Below are 25,995 nucleotides of genomic sequence, written 5' to 3' on the forward strand. Positions count from 1 at the left end.
CTTTGGTTTCTCCTGTTAAACCATTGAAGATACAGATTTTATTTTGACAATTACGAATTTCATTTTTGTTTCATTGTCTTATGAAATTACAAATATAAGTAAGTGTTCTCATATTATGAATGTGAACAAAATAACCAGAGTAAAATAGATTGAACTGTAGTTGTTTCTATATGCCAGAGTAAAATAATAGATTTATCTTGGTTTTCCCATATATAACTTGAGATGTTGCAGTCTGTAGGACGTATATTATATAGGGAAAGGGAAGGATTTGGGGAAAATATTTTACTCATTTATTTATTTAAGTAATTTCGACACTCAGTGTGGAGCTCGAACTCATGACCCCAGGATCAGGAGTCGCATGCTCTTCTGACTGAGCCTGTCAGGCACCCCATTGGGGGAAATATTTTAAAGTTCTGTGTTGGCATATTGCTTCTCCATGTGGGGCTTAGTCTCGGGGAGTTCTGAAGAAATCATGGAGGTTATGGAGCCTCGGTAGGTACAAAACTGCTGGTTATCATGTGCTCAGAGCCTCTGGGATCAGAGGTGGCGTGCTTCCTCCATCTCTCGGTCTAGTTCACTGTTATTTGCCAAGATGGACCTTGAGTTTGTTCTTCTCATTTCATAGAGAGTAATGAAGCTTATTAGCTTGGAAGGGCCTTCAGTTTTTTTGCCCAGTTTGTGGTGACAAAAGGGATATTTAGAATATTGCTATTCAAATACGAAAACCCAAACAATTTCCCAGGTTGTTTGTATGTATGTAGGCATGTATGTATTTCTTTTGTAGGGGAAATGCCTCGGGTTGATCATTTGGTGTTCATGGTGCATGGCATTGGACCTGTGTGTGACTTGCGCTTTAGAAGCATTATTGAATGTGGTAAGTATTAGTCATTTTATTTCAAGGAATGAATTGAGAAGTAATAGAACTTTTAAATGTTAATTTTTAAGATGGTTTCCAGCTGTTTACTATTGTCTGAGGAACTGTAAGAGGAGATTTAAATGGTCACTGGGAAATAATTTATACTTGATTTGCTCTTATGATGTATGTAACTCTTAAAATCTTAGACTGAAGGGTTAGAAGGGATCTTGGAAATAATTTAGCCTTTCTGACAGAAAGCCTCTGCCTAGGCACTTTTGGCAACTAGGTATACCTATGCATTGAAATCATTTAAAGTCAATTGTTTAAAAGAAGTCATTTAATGGAACAATGAATGTGCCTGGTGTACTTAAATTTTTGAAGTTTTATTTTCATATCTGTATAATAATAATTCATATTTATTACCTGATTTGTGCCAGGCATTTTGCATGGATCGTATTACTCACCTCTCACAATAAACCTTGGGGATGCAGGTGCTTGCTGTTCTCCTCACTCTTAGGTGAGGCACTGAAGTCCACAGTCTTAAATGAACCTCTCCCGTATCATGGTCTGTGGGTTCTAGAGCAGGGATCCTGTGGCAGACAGTTTGATTCTGGAGTCTGTACCCATAGTGCCATGCTGCTTTCCCGGAATAGTAGTTAAATGTTTTTCAGTCATTTATACATTCCGCTAAGACATTGAAAAAAAAAAAGTTTCCAAAAGGTTGGGTTTTTTCCTTTTTGGACTGACTTCATCGTTCTTATTTTTTTTCTTAAAAGGTTTGTTAAATAAAAAGTACTAGTGTATTTGAGAGAATTGATAAACTACCCATCAAGTCAGGAAATTTAATCATTTTAATTTGTCTTCCCTGATTTTTTTTTTTTTTAAGTGGATGATTTTAGGGTGGTTTCTCTGAAATTGCTGCAGACACATTTCAAGAAATCTTTAGACGATCGGACAGTAAGCAGAGTGGAATTCCTTCCTGTTCATTGGCATGGTTCCTTGGGCGGGGACGCCGCCGGTGTTGACAGGTGCGTGGACTTGGATAACTCGTTGTTTAGATTAGTCAAACTTAAATTCGAAATTTAACCCAAAATATGAAGTAGTTTATTGTAACTTCAACGTATGTGCTAAAAAAATACATTCCTTTATTTAAATGATACCGTTGCTCTGATGTATGATTTAAACACTGGCTGTTAATGATTATGTGCCGCTTTTCTGTGTGCACATGCATGTGTATTTGTACACATGTGCGCATGCATATGTCTGTATAAATATTTAGGAGAATCTGAGAAACGTAATCCAGTTTTAGAATACTATTCTAATCTGTAGCAGTTCAGACAGGGGGCTGTCCTGTACGTTGCAGAATGTTTAGGAGCATCCTGGCCTCTACCCACTAGACAACACCCCAGATTCCCAACAGCCAAATATATCTCCAGTCCTTGTTAAAGGCCAGCGACTTCTGTCGGCATGGTGCCGACAACTAAACGTGCCCTACTCTGTTCTGCATACTCTCAATTGAGAAACACAGATTTAGATATTTACCAGAGGACACAGGGGTAATAATGTATCTGGATTTTAGTGAAGATTATAATGTTTCAGGGCACGTGGTTTATAACACTAATTCTACAAACAGCATTCGATGTTCTTCTGTATATTCTTTCATGGTAGGTCCTACTATGATGAGGGGCAATCTTTCTCTGTGGATGTTCGTGAACTTTGCTATATTCTCAAATCAAGAAAGATTTTCAGTGCATGAAACTCCTTTCTGATTCCTTGTTATATTCCGTGTCGTCCTTCCTACCACAATTTTTGTCAGGTATCCTGATTTCCAGTTAATGGAAGAAAAATGGAAGAATAGAAGAAAAATAAATTAAAAATTTTACATATGCCTTATGTTATAACTCTTGGAGAATCCCCAAAGTCGCAGCATAGTTGTATGCACACTTACACCTTTTTGCTTTATCTTGGTTCATTTATACTAACTTTGTCTACAGAATCAACTCGTAATTAGTCTGTAAGATTCTTTTTTTTTAGATTTTTTTAAAATTTATTTTTTTGCAGAGATACAGCAAGAGAGTGAACACAAGCAGGGGGAGCGGGAGAGGGAGAGCAGGGTTCCTGAAGCGCAGGGAGCCCCGTGTGGGGCGATCCCAGGACCCCGGGATCATGACCTGAGCTGAAGGCAGATGCTTAACCACTGAGCCTCCCAGGCGCCCTAGTCTGTGGGATTCTTACACTCATTAGAAATCACTGTCTAAGCTTTAAAAACGTCTGTAGTTGTAAGGTGGCTAGTGACTGAATATACTTTTTTTCTTTCTAAAACAGGAACATTAAGAAAATTACTTTACCAAGTATTGGTCGGTTTCGACATTTTACCAATGAAACCTTGCTAGATATTTTATTTTACAATAGCCCCACCTACTGTCAGACAATTGTGGAAAAAGTGGGAATGGAGATAAACCGTCTGCATGCACTTTTTATGAGTCGGAATCCAGACTTCAAAGGAGGTGTCTCTGTTGCTGGTCACAGTTTAGGTAAAACTGTCAAATACTCACATTTTAAACATAATTTTTGTTGAGTTATCACTGCTTTTAGTGAGGGTGACATTATTAATACAAGATTTAGAATTAAAGATTTTAAGTTTTATAAAGGGTGGACATGAATATGTTGTTTAGGTTCTGCCTTTGATTTTCAGTTTCCTAGGAATGCTTCATATTTTAATTTATTCTGATATTTGGGAAAACAATATTGATCAGATCTTGATTGACATTTAACTTTTGTATGACTTCTGCCTAGGGAGTTTGGGGAAAAAAGGAGAATTTACATAGTGGTATAAAAGTATTAGTCATTATAAAGCAAAATGTAATTTTTTTTTTTTAGGTTCTTTAATACTCTTTGACATCCTGTCTAATCAAAAAGATTTGAATTTGTCAAAGTCTCCTGGGCCTTTTGCTATAGCTAATGGCGTCGTGAAGCCGCCGCATTTTCAGGAAAAGCAGGTATAGCCCACTTAACGTATTTAGATTAGAGATAAAGCCAAACAGTTTTCTAAAGTCTGAACTGTTTCCTGAATTTCTTTCTTTCTTTTTTTTTAAGTTTATTTAAGTAGTCTCTACACCCTTTGTGGGGCTCGAACTTATAATCCTGAGATCAAGAGTCCTATGCCCTTCTGACTGAGTCTGCCAGGTGCCCCTGAAATGTTTTTATAAATCAAAGTACCCTGAGGTTATAAGCGTGATAGAATCATCTTAGCTCCTTTGAGTCGCTCACTTGTCTTCCTTATGGATTATAAATTTAAATGTGAGAGAAAGTTTATGATTAAAAAAATGTTAAGTAAATTATTGTAGAAAATGGGAATGAGTGATTTCTTCAATTGATACACTTTTCTTAGAATATTCAAACTTTGGATGATAAACTACCTAAAAATTATGATTTCTCTATGGAGCAAACTTGTTTAGGATTTACTGTAGATCAGGAGACATTTTATGGGAGTTTTTCTGAGGTTTGCAGTGCTCCCCTGACATTTTTTTTTTTTTTTCCTTAAGATGCCTGAAGAGCCAAAGTTGACTTTGGATGAGTCTTGTGACCTTGACCTTGAAAATGAAGAAGTCCTAAGTTTGCAAGAAACTCTGGAAGCACTTAGCCTCTCTGAATATGTTAGCACTTTTGAAAAGGAAAAGATTGATATGGAATCTCTGGTACTGAGGATAGTTTGATCCATTCCTCTGTTCTTCCTTTCCTTCCTTCCTTTTCTGGTGGGCAGCAAAGCAAAGTTTATTGAAAGATAGTAAAGTGATGGTACAAAGCTCTGGAAGAGGAAGGGGACGCGAGAGGGTTGCTCTGATCCATTTTTTTTTAAACTTCATTTATATAAAAAGAGAGGTCACAAGTAGCCAGAGAGGCAGGCAGAGGGAGAGGGGGAAGCAGGCTCCCCACCGAGCAGAGAGCCTGATGGGAGGCTCGATCCCAGGACCCCGAGATCCCAACCTGATCTGAAGGCAGAGGCTTAACCCAGTGAGCCACCCAGGCGCCCCTAAGATTTTCTTTATTTGTGTGACATATTGAGAGACAGTGTGAGAGAGCAAGTGCACAAGCACAGGGAATAGCAGGCAGAGGGAGAAGGAGAAGCAGGCTGCCTGCAGAACAAGGAGCCCGACACAGGGATCGCAGGACCCGAGGATCATGACCTGAGTCGAAGGCAGATGCTTAATTGACAGCCTCCTGGGCATCCCAGTTTGATTCATTTTGGTTTAAAATTGTTTCTCCTATTTATAAGATCAAAAATTATGAATCATTTGAGTACACATTTCAGATAAGGCAGAGACTTAAATGTTTAAAAATTGAAAAAAACAGTTTGGTTTGATTTTTAGTGTAATCTGGGAGGGCTTCTAAGTATGCCACAAAACCCAGAAGCCATAAAAGAAAAATTGCTTTGCAGGAGATGCCCTAAACAACATCTAAAGGCCAGTGATAGATTAAGAAGAATATTTGGAACACACGTTAGAGACAAAGGGCTTATTTCCTTATTATTCAAAGCTCCTATAAATTAGTTGCACCGAGACCATCAACACACTAGAAGAGGCCAAGACTGAACAAATGACGTACAGAAAAGGAAGTAACAAATGGCTTCTTGTCATAAGAAAACTCATGAGAAAAAGGCAGATTGAAAGTGCAGTGAGTTTTTTTTAACCCTTTGGTTTGGCAAAAATAAGCTTGTTCATATACTCTGGGGCCAGGGTGAGGGTAACTGGGCACGGTTTACATATGGTTAGTAAGACTAAGTTGGTACAATCTCTGTGGAAAGCAGTTTAGTAATACCTTATTATTTTTTAAATTTTTATTTTCTTTTTATTGCAGGATTAACTTTCTTTTTGATGAAGATTTTAGTCTAAAATGATAGGGTTGGAAATTTTTATTTTTTTAATTTTTTATTTAAATTCAGTGTAATTAACATATACTATATTATTAGTTTCAGTGATTCATCAGTTGCATATGGAGCACATTCCATCACGTGCCTCCTTAATGCTCATCCCCACTTACCCCATCCCTCCCATCTACCTCTCCTCTAGCAACCCTCAGTTTGTTCCTTATGGTTAAGATGGTAATACCTTTTAAAATACAAAAAATACCCCCCAAAATGCAAAAAATACAAAAAATCTTTTGCTCCAGCGATTTGCCAGGAATAATTCCAAATACAGGAATATTGACACAAGAGTATCTGAGGGTACTCGCGACAGTGCTGTTCCTGATAGCAAACCCTGAGAAACACCTACCAGTCCGCTGGTGGGGCGCCAGTGAAATAGTTCAAGGTGCATGCACGTAATGGAATGCAGCTGTTGAATAAATGAGGCAGTGTCCTAGGTAGTGGTAGGGAGTGATTTCTAAGATAACGTTACGTGAAAAGAGCACAGTTTAGTCGCATTTGCCTCGCAGACTACACATACCAGGAAAACCACCAAGGTGCTGTGTGTACGGAAGGTGTCTCTGGAAAGAGCAGATTGCAGAGGCTGTGAGAGAGCTGGGTGATTGGAACAGGAGCAGAGGGAAGAGATTTCGTTGTCCGGTTGACTGTGTAGCTTTTTAATTTTGTACAGAGTGCATGTATTTTCTGCCAGACATGAGTAGAATGGTTTAGATGTGGAGGGCTCAGAGTTTATAGTCTAAGTTAATTGAGGATTTAAAAGCAAATTAACTTTTAAAAAATTGACTGGATCTTAGATTGCTTTCGTTCATCTGGTTTCTTTTTATCATTTCCTGATTTCAGTTTCATTTCATCAGTCATTAAACTGATGAACTAATGTGCTTGTTTATTTTCTTTTCAAGCTTATGTGTACAGTCGATGACCTGAAGGAAATGGGCATACCCCTTGGACCCAGAAAGAAGATCGCTAACTTTGTAAAACAGAAGGCAGCTAAACTGGTAAAGTTTATTTGTGCCCTAAAAACAGAAACCAAAATTCATCTTTGACTCTCTTGTTGAGATTTTGGGAGTTCTTGTTAATACAGTGTGATTAAGCCGGCTAATGTGCTCCCTGCCCAAGGGCGCAGTGTGGAGCTGATGTAAGCGCAGACCTTGGAGTCGGCCAGAACCGGGTTTCAACCCCAGCTCGGACGACTGGCCATTCCCGTTTTCCTGGGACTGAGAGAATTCCCAGGGTGAAGGACTCTCAGTTTTAAAATCGGTATTTGGGGATTTCCTGGTGCAAAAACCGAGTAAACCCTGGACAGGTGGATGAATCAGTCGTCCCGGTTCAACGGCTTATTAACTCCTTATTCATGAGCAGTTTGCTTAACTTTTTTGATTCTTGATTTCCCTAATTTCTAAAATGTGAATTTTGCTACCTTCCCTATAGGGTTGGATTAATGCATCTAAGCTTAGCCCCCAATAAATATTAGCTCATTTTCTCTGTTCTTAGTTCTCACCATCTAAAGAGATAAGAATAGCCTCACTAAAATCTCATGAAATAATAACCAAAAAAACAAGAATTCTTAAAAATACAAAACAAAACAACAACTAAAAAGCATGTAGAAAGAAAGAAGAGCAGTTGGGAAAAGCTTGTTTCATTTAATTTTCATTTATTTATTCATAGATTTTATTTATTTGAGAGACAGAGTGTGAGCACAAGCAGGGGGAGTGGCAGAGGCAGAGGGAGAGGGAGAAGCAGGCTCCCCACTGAGCAGGGAGCCCGATGTGGGGCTCGATCCCAGGATCCTGAGATCGTGATCTGAGTTGAAGGCAGATGCTTAACCAACTGAGCCACCCAGGTGCCCCTAATTTTCTTTCTTTCCTTTTTTTTTTTTTTTTTTTTAAAGATTTTATTTATTTGAGAGAGAGAGCATGAGAAGAGAGAGGTCAGCGGGAGAAGCAGACTCCCTGCAGAGCAGAGAGCCCGATGTGGGACTCGATCCCAGGACTCCAGGATCATGACCTGAGCCGAAGACAGTGGCTTCAACTGAGCCATCCTGGCACCCCAAAGCCCCTAATATTCATGTACTAATCAAATTAATTTTATAGAGATTCTCTAAGTACTTAGAAAAATTAGTTCTTAAGGTGGCTACTTTATTGTTGTAAGCATGATCTGTGTTATCTTTCCATCTTTTGAACTGCTGTAGTTCTTTTATTTTTATTATATATTTACACCTTAGTGTATATCACTTTGCATGTAACAGGACTATAAAGTCGGGACTGATTTGTTTTGATTAGCCTAAGCAGTTGAATTATTTAAGATTTAATTAATATCTCTTGGCTCAGGTACCATGTCAATATTTGGGATTTGGAGATGAATTGAGGGTATGTGGTCTAGTTAGGGGCAGAGATTTGACCACAGGTGACTTATTGGTCCTGTAAAGTGCTATCCGTGCTGTCAGAGCCAGGGGAGTGGCATTTCTGGCCTGGCGAGAGGGTTGAGGGGCTGAGGAAGTTCAAAGAAGACTCCCCCAAGTGTTGATGCTTGAAGGAGAAATAGGCCTTCCAGGAGTGGGCTTGTATTTACCTATGGCTGAAAGAGCAGCTGAGCTGGGAATAGGGCAGGACAAAGGGATGGAGGCTGGTTGCCCAGAGGCCCCCAGGGCTTTGGTTTACTTCCTCATTTATGGAAGTACATGGATCCTAAGTGTTCAGCGTAGTAAGTTTTGAAACTTTGTGCATCTGTGTAATCACCACCTAGAACAAGGCTTAGAACATCTCTGTCACCAGATAGTTCTCTTGGGCTCCTTTCTCGTCCACTCCTCCCTGTTTTCCTACTACTCTGGTTTCCATCACTGTTGAGTTTTGCCTGTTCTGCCTTTTCATATAAATGGGATCAGCGCCATGTGCTCTTTTGTATCTGGCTTCTTTCACTCAGCGTTTTTGAGATAGATCCAATTATTGTGTCATTTGCAGTTCATTCCTTCCTGTTTCTGAGTAGATACTCCGTTGCGGGACTCTAACCACAGCGTGCTTGTCTGTTTTTCCCAAAATGGGTTTGAGGAAAACTCGTCAGTGTCTCCACGCAGACATCTTGGGTGTAAACATGTTGAATGAAGACATTTCTCCTCAAATCCACATCTTTATAGGAAATATGTATTTCACAATTATATGGTACTTTAATCTGTCTAAAGTTGAGTTCATAAAGGAAAATAGTTGGCATTTTGTATTACAATTTTAAGTTCTATAGAAAAGTAGAGTGAATAGTGTAGTGATAGCCAGTATTTAGATTTAACTGTAGCTGTTTTGCGTTTTTTTCTCAGTCTCTTATCATTTTTTTCTTAAGAATTTTAAATAGTGGCGTTTCTTCCCTAAATATTTGGTGTGTGACTCTAAGAAGGATGTTTCCCTGACACCACTCTGCCTAGGAAATTACTGCTCATTCCTTAGCTTTGAGATAGCTTGTTCCATCGAGCTAGTTGATGAACTTTTCCTCAGGGTTGTGTTGTGAAATGTTGCTGTTTCACAGGAACAGAAAAAAGCAGCAGCAGAGAAGAAGGCAGTAATGGCTGCTTCGACAAAGGGACAAGAGGAAAATGCTCAGAGAGCTAAAGAAATGACTTCCCTCCCCTCAGACTCTAACGAGTCCAAGCGGAAGCTTCCAGTTGGTGCTTATGTGTCTTCTGTGCATGTTGACTATGAGTCTTTCGAAGTTGGCACTGGACAGGTAAGTTTACAAATTGATTCGAGCTGCACATTTTATGTTGGAATCACATATCTTTATTATTGGGGTTGGCTTTAAATTCTTAAAATAGTCAACATTTATGGGGGGTGGAGAAAACATTGTCTCTCCATAAGATTGTGTGCATCTCTCAGTTAAAAAATACTTATGTTGAAGTAAATTTATTTTTAGTTTTTCCACTGCTTGTAATTTTATAACATTAGTCCTTCATAGCTACTAGCAACGGAGTGATGGTAGTTTGAAAATCATGTGAATACAGTTGTCTCCAGTTATGGGCAGTTTGGCTTTCTATGGTTTCAGTTACCTGGTCGTCTGTGGTCTAAAAGCAGATGACCCTCCTTCTGACGTGTGGTCAGAAGGTCAGTAGTAACCGAAAGTTACTTTCCAAAGCCTACATCACTCACCCTGCTACATCTCATCACGTAGGCCTTCTGTCTTACGTCGTCACAAGAAGAAGGCCGAGCACAGTCCAAGAAGACATTTCGAGAGAACCAGACTACATGTACTTAACTTTTATAGTGTTGTAATTGTTCTGTTTGTGATTATTGTTGTTAATCTCTTACCCTACTTAATTTATAAATTAAACTTTATCATAGGTAAGTATGGCAAAGACATAGTGTATAGAGTACGGTCTTATGTGAGGTTTCAGGCCTCCACAGGGGGTCTTGCAATGTATCCCCTTGGATAAGGGGGGACTACTGTATTCTTAAATTTCTTTGAGAGAAACTTGCTGCATTCACTTAACTTACATTTTTTAGTATTCACAATTCTTCCCTTGCAGAAAAATCTTTTTTTCCTTTTTCAGAAAAATTTCTATAAAAATTGGCCAAGGAATTGACAGTGCTATATTTAATAATGCACTTTAATATACTTACATCTCAATGGCTTAGAAGTATTAAAATCTTTTTAGACATTGTTACTTTCAGTATACTTACAATTGTGTCTGTAAGGTTCCATTCTCCTAAGTGAATTCATGACTGATTTAAAGAAGGCAGAAAATGGAACAGGGTGTTTGTAATAGCCTCTTCAAGCTTTTAAACACAATTCATTGATTGCATTCTAAAAATATCTTTCTTTTTACATACGACTGAATTTGAACATACTTTTTTTTTTTTTTTGAAGATTTTATTTATTTATTTGACAGAGAGAAATCACAAGTAGATGGAGAGGCAGGCAGAGAGAGAGAGAGAGGGAAGCAGGCTCCCCGCCGAGCAGAGAGCCCGACGCGGGACTCGATCCCAGGACTCTGAGATCATGACCCGAGCCGAAGGCAGCGGCCCAACCCACTGAGCCACCCAGGCGCCCTTTTCTTTTAAAGATTTATTTGACAGAGAGAGAGAGGGAGCGAGAGAGTGAGCGTGCTTGCACAAGCAGGGCAGTGGCAGGCAGAGGGAAATGGAGAAGCGGCCTCCCATGTAGCAGGGAGCCTGAAGTGAGGCTCGATCCCAGGACCCTGAATCATGACCTGAGCTGAAGGCAGTTACTCAACTAAGCCACGCAGGTGCCCCACCTTGAACATACTTTAGCAAATAAAGGGCAGATATTTTCTCACTTAACTCTGAAGGATCAGAGTATAGATTTGTGGAACCAGGGGTTCCATGTGACCAGGACACACTCACTGTGTGTCCCTCTGTGGGAGCTGACCTTCTCCATGAACCTGGAATCATGGGTGTCCTTATAGGCTCATCTCCTTATAGCTTTATGACCACAGAGGAAGAGGAATCTCCCCCGGTAGGTCCAATTAGGAAAATGTGCTTGGCCTGGTATGAGTTATAGGTCCATTTTAGCCAATTCGTACTGCCTGGGGAATGGGGCACAGGTTGTTTGTCCCAGCCCAAGTCACTTGCCACCTCCATGGTGGGTGGCCCCGTGTGGGCAGGTAGGATCTATTACCCAAAAGGTTGTGGGGCAGTGTAAACAATAGTCCTTTGCCAGAAAGTCAAGAAACTGCTAAGCAAGAGAAAACAAAAAATACCATACTCTTCATGGCCAGAACTAACCTCTAAACTCTTTGAACAAGGCTTTCTAGACCTTTATTTAAGCATGTATTTATATACATGGTTTAGCAAAGATGGGGAAATACTACATAAAATGTTTTACCAAAACCTGATACTGCCATTTTCAAGCACTATTACAAATATATTCCTGTGTCAGGAAATATTTCTCTCATTATAATGACTGCAGTTTTACTGTTTGGATGGATAACGGTTTATTTTTTCGTTTATTCATTACTGGGTGTATTAGTTTGTTCAGGCCGCCATGACAAAGTATTACACACGGGGTGTCTTTAAACAACAGAAATTTATTGTCTCAGTTCTTAGAAGCTCAAACTCCAAGAGCGAGGTGTCAGCAGGGCCATACTCCCTTTGAAACCTGTAGCGGAAAACCCTTCTTGGCCTCTGACAGCTTCTGGCCATTTGCCAGGTGCTCCTTGGCTCCGAGCTGCTGCTCTCCAGCCCTGTTTTCACATGCTCCTGCCTGGGTCCGCGTCGTTTACCCTCTCTGTCTGTCTCTGTGACCTCATTTCCCCTTTTTATGAGAACACCAGCGTCTTGGATTAGGGCCCACCCAAATACCTTATTTTAACTTGATTACCGTGGTAAAGATCCTAGTTCCGAATAAGGTCTGAGGTGCTGGTACGTGTGACTTTTTTGTGAGGGACACAGTTCACCCATGATGTTGGACATGGAGGCAGTTTCAGGTTTTTCACTCTTTTAAGCAGTCCAGTGATGAACACTTCTAAACCCATTTTCTGTGCGTATTCTTTGTTATTTCCTTCAGTTAAATAAGTGGAAGTGGGGTAGGTGGGCCTAAGAATGTACATATGAAAATTCTGGTAGTTACTTCTACTTGCCCCTGAAAAAGTTTTGTCGGTTTGTATTCTCAGAGGCAATTTATAAGACTGATCCCCCTCTCTCTCCTCACTAACTCTGGCGCTGTCATTCTCCCTTACAGATAGGTAGTATTCTCACTTTTATCACTTTCTTCTGAAAAAACGACTTTTATGAAAACAGAAGATTCTTTCTTTCTTTTTAGTATTTCATTCATCTCTCTGATAACCTTGTAGGGAAATGGCATCTCACTGCCTTTCTGAACATTAGAGAAGTTAGATGTTTTCTCATATGTCTTCTAGGTGTTTTTCTTTTGTGAAGTGTTGATTTTACCTACTTTTCTTCTGAGTTTCTTTTTCCTTTTTGGATATTTAAGAATTTCTGTCTGTTAAGGATATTAGCTCTTTTTTCATCTATGTTGAATTTCCAGTTGGTAATTTTTCTCTTAACTTTCTATTTTCTTCTTCTTTTTTTAAATCTGGAGCTGGGGAAATGTATAATCTTGAGAGCATGTCCCGTGTGGCCCTCATCAGTAGCAGAAACCGTTGAATTTGCAAATATAAGGGCAAGCCAAGGGATGAACAGCCTTGACTTGGTTAGAAGGGGCAGCCTAGGGTAGTAGAAGGCGCGTTGGATTTGGAATTCGAAGTTCTCATTCTGCCACTCACTAGTGAGTGCTTGTCGGTGAGTGACGTCATCTCTCTGAGCGTCACTGTCACCATCTGAGAAATGGACATGATAATCTTGTTGTACCTCCCTTTCAGGGGGCCTCTGTCACGCGGTCGGATTATGCCGCTCATCATTCTTCATCGTCAGGATACCAGAGTGACAAAGACCTCTATCCTACCGCTGAGCAACAAACAAAAGAGCTTTGTAAACCGTAGAGTGCCACGAACGTAGGGGCTTTCTCTTACTCTGGGCCGTTGTCAGTGAGGTGAGGGGCTAAAAGCAAGCTGCCAAAGCAGGGGCTCTCTTGGGACAAAGCATTTTTCTACTGGAAAGAAACTTGCTTGGACAAACAAAGGTGGTAGTTACAAGAGAAGTAACAGTTGTGGGATGCTTAAAATAGGCCAGGCTCTGTGCTAAGCACTATATGTGGATGAGGTTATTTATTTTTCAACCCCATTATGAGTTTGGCATTGTTATTCCCATTTTGTAGATGAGGAAACAGGCAGAGGTTAAGAAACTTGCCCAAGGTCACACAGTAAGTTGTGGAGCCAGGATTCAAGCCCAGGCACTTTGAATCTAGAATCTACAATTTCAGATATTTATAATTATAATAAATACAATGTTTACTATATACTGTATATGTTATGCTCTACAACAAGTAAAATATAGACAGAGGATGTAATAGTCTATGAAGATTTTACCTTTTTTTTTTGAAGATTCTATTTATTTGACAGAGACATACACAGTGAGAGAGGAAACACAAGGTGAGGCTGTAGGAGAGGGAGAAGCTGGCTTCCCGCTAAGCAGGGAGCCCAGTGCGGGGCTCAATCCCATGACTCTGGGATCATGACTTGAGCTGAAGTCAGATGCTTAATGACTGAGCCACCCAGGTGCCCCAAGTCTATGAAGATTTTAAAGAGAAATTTTTTGTCCCTTTAAAATAGCTGACAGTGATTATAAACATTATAAACCATACCTAGAGTGGCACCATCTGTGTTAACATGCTTTTAATTAAGTGCAGTTCCAGCTTGAACTTATGAATTTTTTATTCTGTGACCTTGAAATGATGATCTATTATTGTTTTTTTGATTCTTTCTAGGTTTCTGTTGTTTACAACGCATTAGACTTTGAGCCAGAGATTTTCTTTGCCTTGGGATCTCCAGTTGGTATGTTTCTCACTATTCGAGGAGTGGATAGAATAGATGAGAACTACAGGCTTCCTACATGTAAAGGATTCTTCAATATTTATCATCCAGTGAGTGACGTGAACTACTTTTTATTTTGAAAAAGATGAAACACCTCCATAGAAACACTTACTAGATCATCCTTATAGAGTCTCAGATTCTTTTTTTTTTTTTTTAAAGATTTTATTTTTTTATTTGACAGAGATCACAGTAGGCAGAGAAGCAGGCAGAGAGAGAGGAGGAAGCAGGCTCCCCGCCAAGCAGAGAGCCTGATGCAGAGCTTGATCCCGGGACCCTGAGATCATGACCCAAGCCGAAGGCAGAGGCTTAACCCACTGAGCCACCCAGGCGCCCCTAGAGTCTCAGATTCTTATTTCTTAGGAACTAATTCTCATTTTGATGTACAACTCAATTCTTTGTCCTAATAGAGAATAGTCTGATGCTGTCCAATAAACTTTTCTACCAGGAAGCCTTTGTTCAAGGAAATAATTCTATTGCTTTGCTTCCAAAGCCAGTTTTACTCACAGATTTAGAAGTCGTCTTATAATTACCAGTAGTAAGTCTTCTTATTATTACCACTTGTGAAAAAATCAGAATCTCTGGTTTGGTGTTACCTGTTTTGTCACCCAGTCAAGATACATAACTCAAGATAAAAGAACTTTTCCTAAATTTCACTTTTCTTTACAGCTTGATCCAGTGGCTTATAGATTAGAGCCCATGATTGTTCCAGATTTGGACCTGAAAGCGGTTCTCATCCCACATCACAAAGGCAGAAAAAGACTTCATTTAGGTAAAAAGCAAATACTATAAAAACTTGTTTCCTTTCTGTCATTTTGTAATCTGTTAGTCATAATGAATTATGTCCTTTCTGTCATTTGTAATTTAATCATGAACATTTTAACGCTAGATCCTTTCTCATAAAATTAATGTTATTTAAGTGCCTGCTATGTTTGGAACCTGTTTATTAAATGTTCAGAAGAGCTATAAAGAAAGTTCTGAATGAGTTGCTTCTCCTTGATGACTTTCTTCTTGGTATGGTGTTCTAATGGTTGAGATACTTAGGAATGAGGGACGTCAGTACTAAAGTGATGAGACGCAAAGATTGATAGAATTTAGTCATAATTTCTGGAGTTAGGAAGCAGAATAACACTTGAACTAAGGACCCCGAAGAAATAAACTTGATGCTAAGTCAAATGAGCTGTTACTTCCTTGCTAACTATGTAAACTTTTCCAGTTAAAAACATCCATTAAACATAGTGGATCAGTAATAATTCCAAGCGGGGTTCATGTCTCTCTTACGCCTGTTAATGGTGTCTGTCATCCGTAGGTTTAAAGGTTTGGGTGGAAGGGACGGGAGTGCAGTGGGGAAAAGGGGAAAGGCATCGTATCCTTTTGTTGAAAACTGGATTTTCTTTCTTTTTTCTGTTCTTCCTTCGTTCCTTCTTTTTTGGGGGGGGGGGACTTACATCATGCAATTAAAAAATACTTAACTCTTTTGGAGTTAAAATGGGAAGTTTGGTACTCAAATACGTTGAATTCAAATAGGATTTATTAGACCACAAAGTAGAAAAGGTGGAAGGGTAGGGGTTTCTTCATTTTTAAATCAGAAGTTTATATTGTTGTTATATTAAAATCTCAAATTCTCGGGGCGCCTTGGTGGCTCAGTGGGTTAAGCCGCTGCCTTTGGCTCAGGTCATGATCTCAGGATCCTGGGATCGAGTCCCGCATCGGGCTCTCTGCTCAGCAGGGAGCCTGCTTCCCTCTCTCTCTCTGCCTGCCTCTCTGCCTACTTGTGATCTCTGTCTGTCAAATAAATAAATAAAATCTTTAAAAAAAAAAATCTCAAATTCTCAAAACCATTTTAGGATTATAGATTAAAAAAGCAGTCATCTTTTTAATCTTGTGGGCTCATTTTTTTTTTTTTTAAAGATTTTTATTTATTTATTTTGAGAGAGAGAGACAGAGTGAGAGAGAGCATGAGAGGGGAGGTCAGAGGGAGAAGCAGACTCCCCGTGGAGCTGGGAGCCCGAGGCGGGACTCATAGATCCCAGGACTCCGGGATCATGACCTGAGCCGAAGGCAGTTGCCTAACCAACTGAGCCACCCAGGCGCCCTTTTTTGTTGTTGTTGTTGTTGTTAAAGATTTTTATTTATTTATTTTGAGAGAGAGAGAGAAACAGAGTGAGAGAGAGCATGAGAGGGGAGAGGCCCATATCTTTTAACTTACAGAAAAAAGGCACATGAACGTGCCCACATTATTACGGTATTTGAACTCCACCTTCCCACCTTTTATTTTTAACTTTTGTGGAGAGAGGAAGCGTACACATTTTGGCTGAATTAGTTTTAGCTGTTAAAAAAAAAAAATGACAATAAGGCTCTATAAAACTTTTTTTACAATTTGATTTATGTGTTTGTCAGAGAGAGCTCACAAGCAGGGCAGCAGCAGGTGGAAGGAGAAGCAGCAGGCTCCCCGCTGAGCAAGGAGCCCGTTGAGAGACTTGAACTTAGGACCCTGGGATTATGACCTGAGCCCAAGGCAGACACTTAACTGACTAAGCCACCCAGGGGCCCCTCTACAAAACATTTTAATATATTGAGAGTTCTTGGCTGAAAACTATGGCGTTTAAGAGAACTTACCCTGTCTGAGAAGAGTGTTAACTTTAGTTTCAGTTTTTGTGGTGCAGAATTTTATCCAGTGACTAACCGACATGGTATGTCATCTTAATCTCCTCAGAGCTGAAAGACAGTCTCTCTCGTATGGGATCTGATTTGAAACAGGGCTTCATTAGCTCCCTGAAAAGTGCTTGGCAGACGTTAAACGAGTTTGCCCGCGCTCACACCTCTTCAACTCAGCTGCAAGAAGAACTGGAGAAAGTGGCCAATCAGATCAAAGAAGAAGAAGAGAAACAAGTAGTTGAAGGTAAATTTGACATTTGAGAAGCATTTTCTAGTACAAATGTTATTTGTAAACATATTACTTCCGAATTATTTAATGATGCTTTTCCATTCTGTTCCGTTCTGTTAAAATGTTAGAGATTCTTTTGTAAAGGAAAATCTGTTATGATTAACTGTACTTCACAATGCGTATCATTTCTTTTTCTGGGTTTTTGCCTGAAAGTTGCTGGACTTATTACTCTGCATTCTTAAGTTTTTGTTGAGATTTCTAAGGCCAGAGTGGAATATCAGAGTTAACAGCTAAGCTTGTATTCAGGCATTTTAAAGACCCACTGTAAGAAATTATCGTCCTGATGCTGCTGTTTCACGGTGTCCTTATATTCTAGACTGTGTCTGCCTTGTGAGATCATTGTGCCAGGATGTTTTTGACTCTTTCAGATTCTAATTCTGTTTCCTTTCTTTCTACAATGTTCTCTCACCCCTCTTCTTCAAAACTTCTGTCAGCTCGTTGGCTCTTTCTCCTCTCTCTCGGGTAACCAGCCCCTCTTCCTTCCCCTGGCTCTTTGGAGGAATGGGAAGTGAGCCTGGTAGTTCCCCAGGTTGCTACGTGTGTCAAGCGATACTCTCTTGAGCCCAGAAAGTCAGCTAAAGTCAAAGGATAATGATTAAGTGATTGACTTTGATATTGAAATGGTTTAAATTCTAGCAGAAAAGATTGTTGAAAGTCCAGATTTTTCCAAGGATGAGGACTACTTAGGAAAGGTTGGAATGCTAAACGGAGGTCGCCGAATTGACTACGTTCTTCAAGAAAAGCCAATAGAGAGTTTTAATGAATATCTTTTCGCTCTTCAGAGTCATTTATGCTATTGGTAAGTGGTTTCTTCTTTGATAATATTTGCGTGGCCTTTAGGTGCTAGCACATACGTTTTAGGGAGACTCTGTTGCTGATTTATCATTTATGATGGAATATTAATTACAACTGCCATATATTCAAAATCAGTATTTTCCCCCTTTATTATCCACAAGATGGCAGTGTGTCATCTCTTTTTGACCAAAGGCCTTTGGTACTCGCACACTAATTTTGTAGGGATACCTTTCACAGAATGGGAGTGGTAGGGACTTTGAAAAGCCATCCTTTCAGATGTCCCCTGTCACCGTGGAGGATTGCACACAGCTATTTTGTAGCTGATCAGTGTCCGTCCAGTTTATAAGGACAGCTTTAAGACTACACTGTCATTTGCCTTTCCTAGTAGGGTTGACCAGAGCAAGGGCTGCATTTTCCACCTTTATGCATAGAGGTTAATTTCTACGAATGGTCTCTTAAGTAAAAATATTCTTTTCTTTGTGATAGGGAATCTGAAGATACTGCTCTGTTGTTACTTAAAGAAATTTATCGAACAATGAACATCAGTCCAGAACAGCCCCAGCATTGATTGAACTTCAGTTGCACTGTGTGAGTCTATCTTTATTGTGTGCATACACTGTGAATGTTTCATCCTGAAAAAAAAAATTTTTTTTTTTTTTTTAAAGTAATCTCTATATCCAACATGGGGCTGGAACTCACGTGTTGCATGCTGCACTGACTGCGCCAGCTGGGTGCCCCTCTGAAGTCTTTTTTATGGAGTTGATGTTGACTATAATTTTCTCTTTTCTGTTTCTTCCCAGTGTTTCTTTTTTCTTTTTTAAAAAAATTCAGAATAGAGACATTAAAGAGGGGGAATTGGTTTGCAGACTGCATTTCTGACATGTTATAATTTTCTTCCTAATACTGCATAAAATTTGACTTCTTTTATTTTCAGTTTCTTTCTGAAAGATATTCCCAGGAATGTCAGTTAGGAATTCCTTTGGTTGTAGGTAACAGAATCCAATTCACAGTACCTCAAATGAATAGAGGTTTATTTTTCTTGTGTAATGGGAAGGGTTCATCTGTTGAATGATGTCACTGGACTTTCACATTGGTGGCATCTTTATACTGCATTTTGACACTTAATCCATAGTTATGAGATGACACCCATAGTTCCAGACATTGTGTGTACATTTAAGACATGAGTAAGGGGGAAAAGGCATTGGCAGTTTTAGCTAATCCTTGTATTTTTTTAATTTTATTTTATTTTAAAGATTTTATTTCTTTATTTGTCAGAGAGAGAGAGAGAGAGCACACAAGCAAGGAGAGTGGCAGGCAGAGGGAAAAGCAGACTCCCCACTGAGCAGGGAGCACCGTGTAGGGCTCCATCCCAGGACCCTGAGGTCATGACCTGAACTGAAGGCGGATGCTCAACTGACTGAGCCACTCAGGCGCCCTGTTCATGACACTTTTTAATTTTCAAGTAATAAATGTTAAGTTCAGCCTCCACCTTCTTATTTTGGAGAGAGAACCGCTTTCAGTAGGGTTTCCTTGGATCGCCCCGTGCACATCCAATCAAATGCGCGTGCATGTAAAAACAAAGGGATCTCATTGGACGTATTATTTTGCAACTTGATGTTTTCTATCAGCCTTATAACTTGCACACCTTTCTGTGTTAGCTTATATCTTTTTCATTCTCTTTCACAGCTACATAGTAATTTCCGGCTACATAGTAATTTCGTGTGTGGCTGTGTTCCATCTTAGTTAGCCAGTTTCCTGTTAGTGTACATTTAGATCATTTCCTAATGTATATAGGAGAGTCTTAGTCAACAGAGTAGGGAAGAGGTCTGAAAAGCCATTTTATAATCAGATTCTTGATACAGTATTATCACTTCTCACCATTTCTGGAATTATAGTAGTAAAATAAACTAAAGGTAATGTCAAAAACTACCCCAGTTCAGATTTTCAATTACAAAATCGTCTCTTATTTGGTTCTCAAATATTTATTTGGTACTTACTATGTGCCAGACACCAGTTTTCATGCTGTGGATAAGTGGAAAATAAGATAGGGTTCTCACCTTTAAAGGATTTATCTTCTACTGGGAGGAGACCGATAGTAAACCTATGCTCTAATCCATAAGTAAATTTCAGATATTGATAGGTCTTGTGGAGATAGGTCTAGGAAGATGTTGTGGTGATAGGTTGCTTCTGGGGAAGGCCTTGCTGAGATGACAACATTGGAGTTGAAATTTGAAAGATGAGAGGGAGGTGGACATCTGAGGATATGAGGAGAGCGATCCAAGCAGGAGGAAGGGCAGCTGCAAATGTCGTGAGATGGGAAGAGACACGGCACATCTGCAGGACAGAAAGCAGGCCAGTATGGCTGGGGGTAATGAAGGGGAGCACAGGGGGAGAGGAGTCAGAGGTGGCAGGCCTGCTTATGAGGAAGCTGGTAAGGCCTTTGCATTCTACTCTAAGTGTAATGGAAACATGGAGGGTTTTAACGGGAGTTGTGATGTGACTTGGGTTAGATTTCAGAAGGAACGCTCTGTCTAGGTGTTGGGTGGAGGGCACATGCTGGCCAGGAGAGAGGAAGGGAGAATAATTAAGAGGCTGGTGTGGCGTTGACTAGGGCTCTAGCAGTAGGGGTGGTGAGAGATGGTTGAGTGCAGATCTGTTTTACAGGGAGGAAGTCCAGGGCTTCCAGATAAGTTCATCGTGAGGGAGGAAGGAAGGAAGTTGAGGATGACTCTTAGGATTTTGGTGTGAGCAGCTGGGTGGATTATGGTGCCTTTTCCTGAGAAGGCTTGTGGACAGAGCTTAGTTTTTTGGTGAGGTGTGAGAATGGGAATCTCTTCTGTTAAGTCAGTGGTTGATGTTCTGGAGCTGGGGGTCTGAAGCTCAGAGCTCAAGGTAATGACCTTAAAACCAATCATCAGCATATATGTGGTCATTTGAAGCCAGAAATGGGATGAGATCACCTTGAAGTATGTAGGTAGAGAAGAGGTCTGGTGGACAAGGAGGAGTCATTGAAGTGAGAGAAGATTTGGGGGCTTGTGAGCTCAGGGAAGCTGAGAAAAGATTGCTTCAAGAGAGAGTAGTTAGCAGTGTCCAGTGCTGCTGAGAGAGCGGTCAAGGTCAAGAACCAAGACTTGGCTGTTGGTTTGAGGCGAACGTAGGACATCATTGGTGACCTTGAGCAAAGGTGTTTTCATGTCATGGCTGAGGTAAAGTGAGTGGAGGAGAGGTAAGGGTCAGAGAGGAAAATGTTCTGCTGTGAAGGATAATAGAAATGAGACGGGGACATTTTATGATATTAAGGTGTGTTTGTTTGCTACTGAGAATGATCCAGTATTGGAGGGTGAAATTGATAAGGCAGAAGTAAAAGGGGTAATTGTGGAGGGAAATACTTGAAAGGGTAATGCAGGAAGGGGCCAAGGCCACGTGAAGCATTTAGCCTGAGGAGAGGGGCAGGGATACATCTTTCCTGGAACAGATGGAGGAGGGGAGTGTGGGCACTGACACAGGTAAGATCTTTTCCTCTGGGGGAGGATGGGCAGTAAGTACATGACTGCAGTGTGCCAGATGGTAAAATAGAACAGCAGGGTAAGGGAGAAAGGGAGCACACTCGGGATGGGATAAGTTGCTATCCTAAGATGGTGAGGGACACTGTCACTGATAAGGTGTCATTGAAGCAAGTAAGCTGGGTGGGTATCTGGGGAGAGAAGATCATTTCAGACCAAGAGAAGTAGATCTCTCAGGATGTAAGAGCTGTCTCATTGTTTGTAATGATAGTGTAGTGTCCCACTGACTGCTACACTGTAGTTTTTTTAGCCAGTTCTTTGTTGATGGGCATTTAGGTTATTCTAATCTTTCACTAGTTATAAACAATGCTCTGGGATACGTAATATTTAATAGTTGCATTGTATTCCATTTTATAGTTCTATTAAAGTACCTAAGTTATTTGCCATTGTCAGGTGTTTAGATGTATTTCCAACTTTATTATAAATCTGACATACAGTTGCATGTACCTTTTGCACAAATCTGTTTGGGATAAATTCCTACATGTAGCATTGTTGGATCTAAGCATACTGCACATTTGCAAAGGATTTTGAATCTACACCTCTTGTTAAATTGCATTTCAGAAAAGTTGCTCAATTTTCATGTCTGTGTAAGTGCTGGTTTTCCTGTATCCTTGCCAACACTGGGTATTACCATTTTAAAAATTTTGTTGATAAACAATTGCATGAATTGTTTATCATTGTTTTAGTTTGTATTTCCGACACTAGTGAAATACATTATTGGGATATTTCAGTGGCCATTTGTCTTTGTTGTCAGTTGTCTAGTCTTGGCCTTTGAGCAAAAGGTGTGGAGGTGTGGTGTAGGGTATTTTTGTTTCTAACTGATTTATAGTTATGATATTTTAAGGATATTAGCCCTTTGTCACTGCGGAGTTGTTTTTCAGTTTGACATTTGCCTTTTATTTTTGCTTATGCTTTGGCTTTTGGGGCGTTGGGTGGGTAAAGAGCATATTTTAAAAATAGGTGGGCGGGGGGTGCCTGGGTGGCTCAGTTGTTAAGCATCTGCCTTCGGCTCAGGTCATGGGATCGAGCCCTGCATTGTGCTTCCTGCTCAGCAGGAAGCCTGCTTCTCCCTCTACCATGCCCCCTTGCTTATGTTCCCTCTCTCCCTGTTTCTTTCTCTCTACCACCGAAAAAAAAAAAGAAAAAAGAAAAAAAAATGTGGGCCAGTTTTTTGAGATTATCATTTCAGTTATTATGCTTAATTTTTTCTTAAATGAGTTTGTTTTTCATTTAACTTCATAGTTTAGAAGAACATAGTTTAGAAGAATAGAGGGATTTAACTTTTTTCTTAGTTTTTTTGGCTGTGCCATATATTAAAATGTACCCTTTTGTCATTGATGTTTCTATGATATGCTCTCGTTTGACAGTTTTATTATATGCCCAGTGTTTGTTTTGTTTTGTTTTGTTTGATGAGAAAATTTGATTTTTTAAAAAATTTTAATTCCAGCGTAGTTAACATATGGTATTAAATTCATTTAAAGTGTACAATGTAGTGATTCAACACTTCTAAACTTAACTCAGTGCTCATCATGATAAGTGTACCCAGTATTTGTTTTCTAGGCTTTTGGACATCTCTTCTACTGACTTACTTATCTGCCTATTGTATTTTACTGATTTCAAGTCATATAAATTCCACATTTTATCTTTAAATTTGGATTACATCTTCTAGTCAGCTATGGCCAGGATGGCAGTTGAGTTCTTCCCCAGATGGTTTGCATTTTTTTTTTCTGCCATTTATGGGGCTGGGGGAGCAGTACCAACCCGAGTCGTCTTAACCTAATTTCTCTGCTTGAGATATTTTGGACTTTGCTGCTAGTGTGAATTCAGACCACAAAATGTATGGGTTGGCAGGACTGGAGGACCAGTTCAAATACCAAGGAGTATTTTTTCTCCTCTTCCCATTGTCAGAGACTTCTTTGCTGTTCCTTGTAGAGGAAGGGTTATTTTTTTCTCCCCCTCATTGAGGCTGTAGCCATGCCGTGTCCCCACTTTTTGAGGTGGTCCCTGTCTCCTTTTAGATTCCGTATCCTGAGCTACTTTCCTTTTCTTTGTGTGGGTACATAAAATAACAGTGCATCTTAACGTTTGATGGTGTCTTAAACTTCGTGAAATATGGTATTTTAGTGATTGTAACTTGATGGATTTTACCGTCTGGCAGTGCAAGGTCTTCGTATACTGTAAGTCTTGGCTCTTGTTCCAAATGAATTTTGAAATGACTTAAGTTCTCCTGATGTCTCTGTCCGCAAAACAAAGCAAAACAAAACCCAAACAATGTAGTTCCTAGGATCACCTAATTCTATTAGGATTCACCTAATATGAAAAACTAAGACCTTTCATTTCACACATTATTTGTTCATTGTTCATTGTTTTCTTTCTTCTTATACTTGGTTGTTAAATTTGGGCGGAACTTAAGTTCCTGATACTGTTTTTTTTTTTTTTTAAGAGATTTTTTTAAAGATTTTGTTTGTTTATTTGACAGAGAGAGATCACAAGCAGGCAGAGAGGCAGGCAGAGAGAGAGGGAGAAGCAGGCTGTCCGCCAAAGAGGGAGCCTGATGCTGGACTCGATCCCAGGACCCTGGATCATGACCTGGGCTGAAGGCAGACACCCAACCGACTGAGCCACCCAGGCGCCCCCTGTTGAATAATTCTTTATGTTTATCTCCTTTCATCCTTTTTAGAATTGTTCTTTAAAAAGTCTCACATGAACTTGACAGAAATTTTTTCTTTTACCTTCTATACTCTTTTTGTTCTGAAGATCTACCCACTAGTTAATCTCACTGAACACTCCCTCCCGCACTCTGTCCCTTCCGGAGCCCCGAGGTCTTGTGCTCACAGGCTGTGTTCTTTGGAGGCAGTTAATGGTGCACACGTGGTAAAGCTGAGCACATGATAGAATATTCTTTTACTTCAGGAAGGAGCAACAGTGCATTAGTATATTATTACTCTAAGTTTGCAAAGTTCACCAAGGATTCTGTTTTCTTTTAAAGACTTTCTGTCTTTCCAGAAAGTTGGAGTAGAAATTACGTGGCTGAGAAAACTCTCAGAGGACATTCCCAGTTTGCACCTGTGATGGATGACGAAAAGTGGTTCATCAACATTTGCTCAGAAAGAATTCTCACAAGTAGGAAGCCATTTAAAAGATAACATGCAGAACAAAAAGACAATGAAGAAAATCAGTACCACGTTTGGACAGTATGGATAAGAAAATGTAATTTTAAAAATGATGCAATTAAAAATTCCTCAGATCAGGTTAGTTGTGCAGCTGTCAAAGTAATGCTTGATATCGATGAAGAACTATTTGTGGCATGCAGACGGTTATTTCTGTTTCTTAAAAACTTACTGTCAGTGGGTTATTAAACTTGCATTTTTTAAAATTAATGTAGTATGTTCTTTTATTCAAGTATGGACTTCTTGAGAAACTGTAGTTATATGATTTTCCAAAAATTTGCGTTCTACTTTTCTACTTTAAATGTGAGTTGTAGTTCTGAGCTGCTTTACTGTGGGGTCATTTGTGTCTAAGAGGAAGTAACCAAGATCGCTTATATTCCAAGTTGAATCTGAGGTTTTATGAAGCCTTTCAAGCACTGGCTGAGCACATAGTGGTGGACATAAGAAGCTGCCGTGGCCCCGAAGTCCCGGGAAGTGCTCTCCCGGCACATCCTTGTCAGCCAGCGGTGGCGCGGGGGTGGGGGAGCCGATGGGACGTTTTCCATTTTGTCATCTGAGGTAGCCGTGCAGTTGCCTTGTTGCTAAACTTTCAATTAATGTGAACCAAAGTAGAGTTTCTTGGGTTTTTCTTTTGTTGTTCTTTTTTTTTGCTTTGTATTAATTTCACTTATACCAAAGTGTTTCAGAGTATGAAATGTATTGCTTCTAGACTATAACATCTACTTCCTGAAAAGACTGTTCTGTAATATTTCACTTTGTTTTCTTATAACTTCAAATTATCTTAAATATTTTCCTAATACTACATGGGAATGCTGATTTTTCTTCCTTTGTTATGCAGTAGAAACATTTTACACTGTTTATTACATAGTTCTCATGGAACATAGAATTTTTTGAAAGCAACATATGATACACATTTTTTTGTGTATATATTCTAATTAGTGTGAATAAAATAGTCACTGCATTTTTAAAAAGCAGCAAATGTTTCTCGTCTTCCTTAAATATTCCTCTGAGTTCATCGTTCGTTTACTTTTCATTGTGAGTGCCTGCCGTATGTAGTTAGTTCGTAGCATTATCGCCTAATAATTGAATTAGGACAGAGCAGTTTTAGAGCAGCACGTGATCTCGGGCAACATCTGTTTATGCTGACCACCTCCTTCTCCAGCGAGGACGTGACACTGCTTGCCTTTCGCTGGCTGCAGACCTAGTGGCAGATCGGGCTGGAATACAGTTTCACTGACTCCCTTTTGGCTGTCATGTCTCTACACCTAGTATTACTGCTTTTCACCTAATCTCCACTTAACTTTCCCAAAGAAAA

General features: G+C 39.8%; 1 protein-coding gene across 11 annotated transcripts in view; it reads left to right on the forward strand.

Annotated features, from left to right (window-relative positions):
- Positions 1-25,654, forward strand: part of SEC23IP (SEC23 interacting protein) — a 41,090-nt gene extending 15,436 nt beyond the window's left edge. For 3 of the 11 annotated variants that reach the window (XM_082720286.1, XM_082720295.1, XM_082720292.1), the window contains 13 exons: positions 785-874; positions 1,743-1,884; positions 3,182-3,390; positions 3,737-3,855; positions 4,402-4,554; positions 6,680-6,775; positions 9,291-9,488; positions 14,103-14,258; positions 14,875-14,977; positions 16,922-17,107; positions 17,789-17,951; positions 18,434-18,535; positions 24,517-25,654. In XM_082720286.1, coding sequence (XP_082576412.1) covers positions 785-874; positions 1,743-1,884; positions 3,182-3,390; positions 3,737-3,855; positions 4,402-4,554; positions 6,680-6,775; positions 9,291-9,488; positions 14,103-14,258; positions 14,875-14,977; positions 16,922-17,107; positions 17,789-17,951; positions 18,434-18,515 — 1,697 coding nt within the window. In that variant the 3' untranslated portion in view covers positions 18,516-18,535; positions 24,517-25,654. The remainder of the gene's footprint in view (positions 1-784; positions 875-1,742; positions 1,885-3,181; positions 3,391-3,736; positions 3,856-4,401; positions 4,555-6,679; positions 6,776-9,290; positions 9,489-14,102; positions 14,259-14,874; positions 14,978-16,921; positions 17,108-17,788; positions 17,952-18,433; positions 18,536-24,516) is intronic. The other 8 variants (XM_082720289.1, XM_082720296.1, XM_082720293.1 and 5 more) reach the window with 3 other exon arrangements.
- Positions 25,655-25,995: the final 341 nt, after the last annotated feature.

This window comes from Mustela nivalis, assembly GCF_964662115.1.
Source record: "Mustela nivalis genome assembly, chromosome: 2".
Lineage (NCBI taxonomy): Eukaryota > Metazoa > Chordata > Mammalia > Carnivora > Mustelidae > Mustela > Mustela nivalis.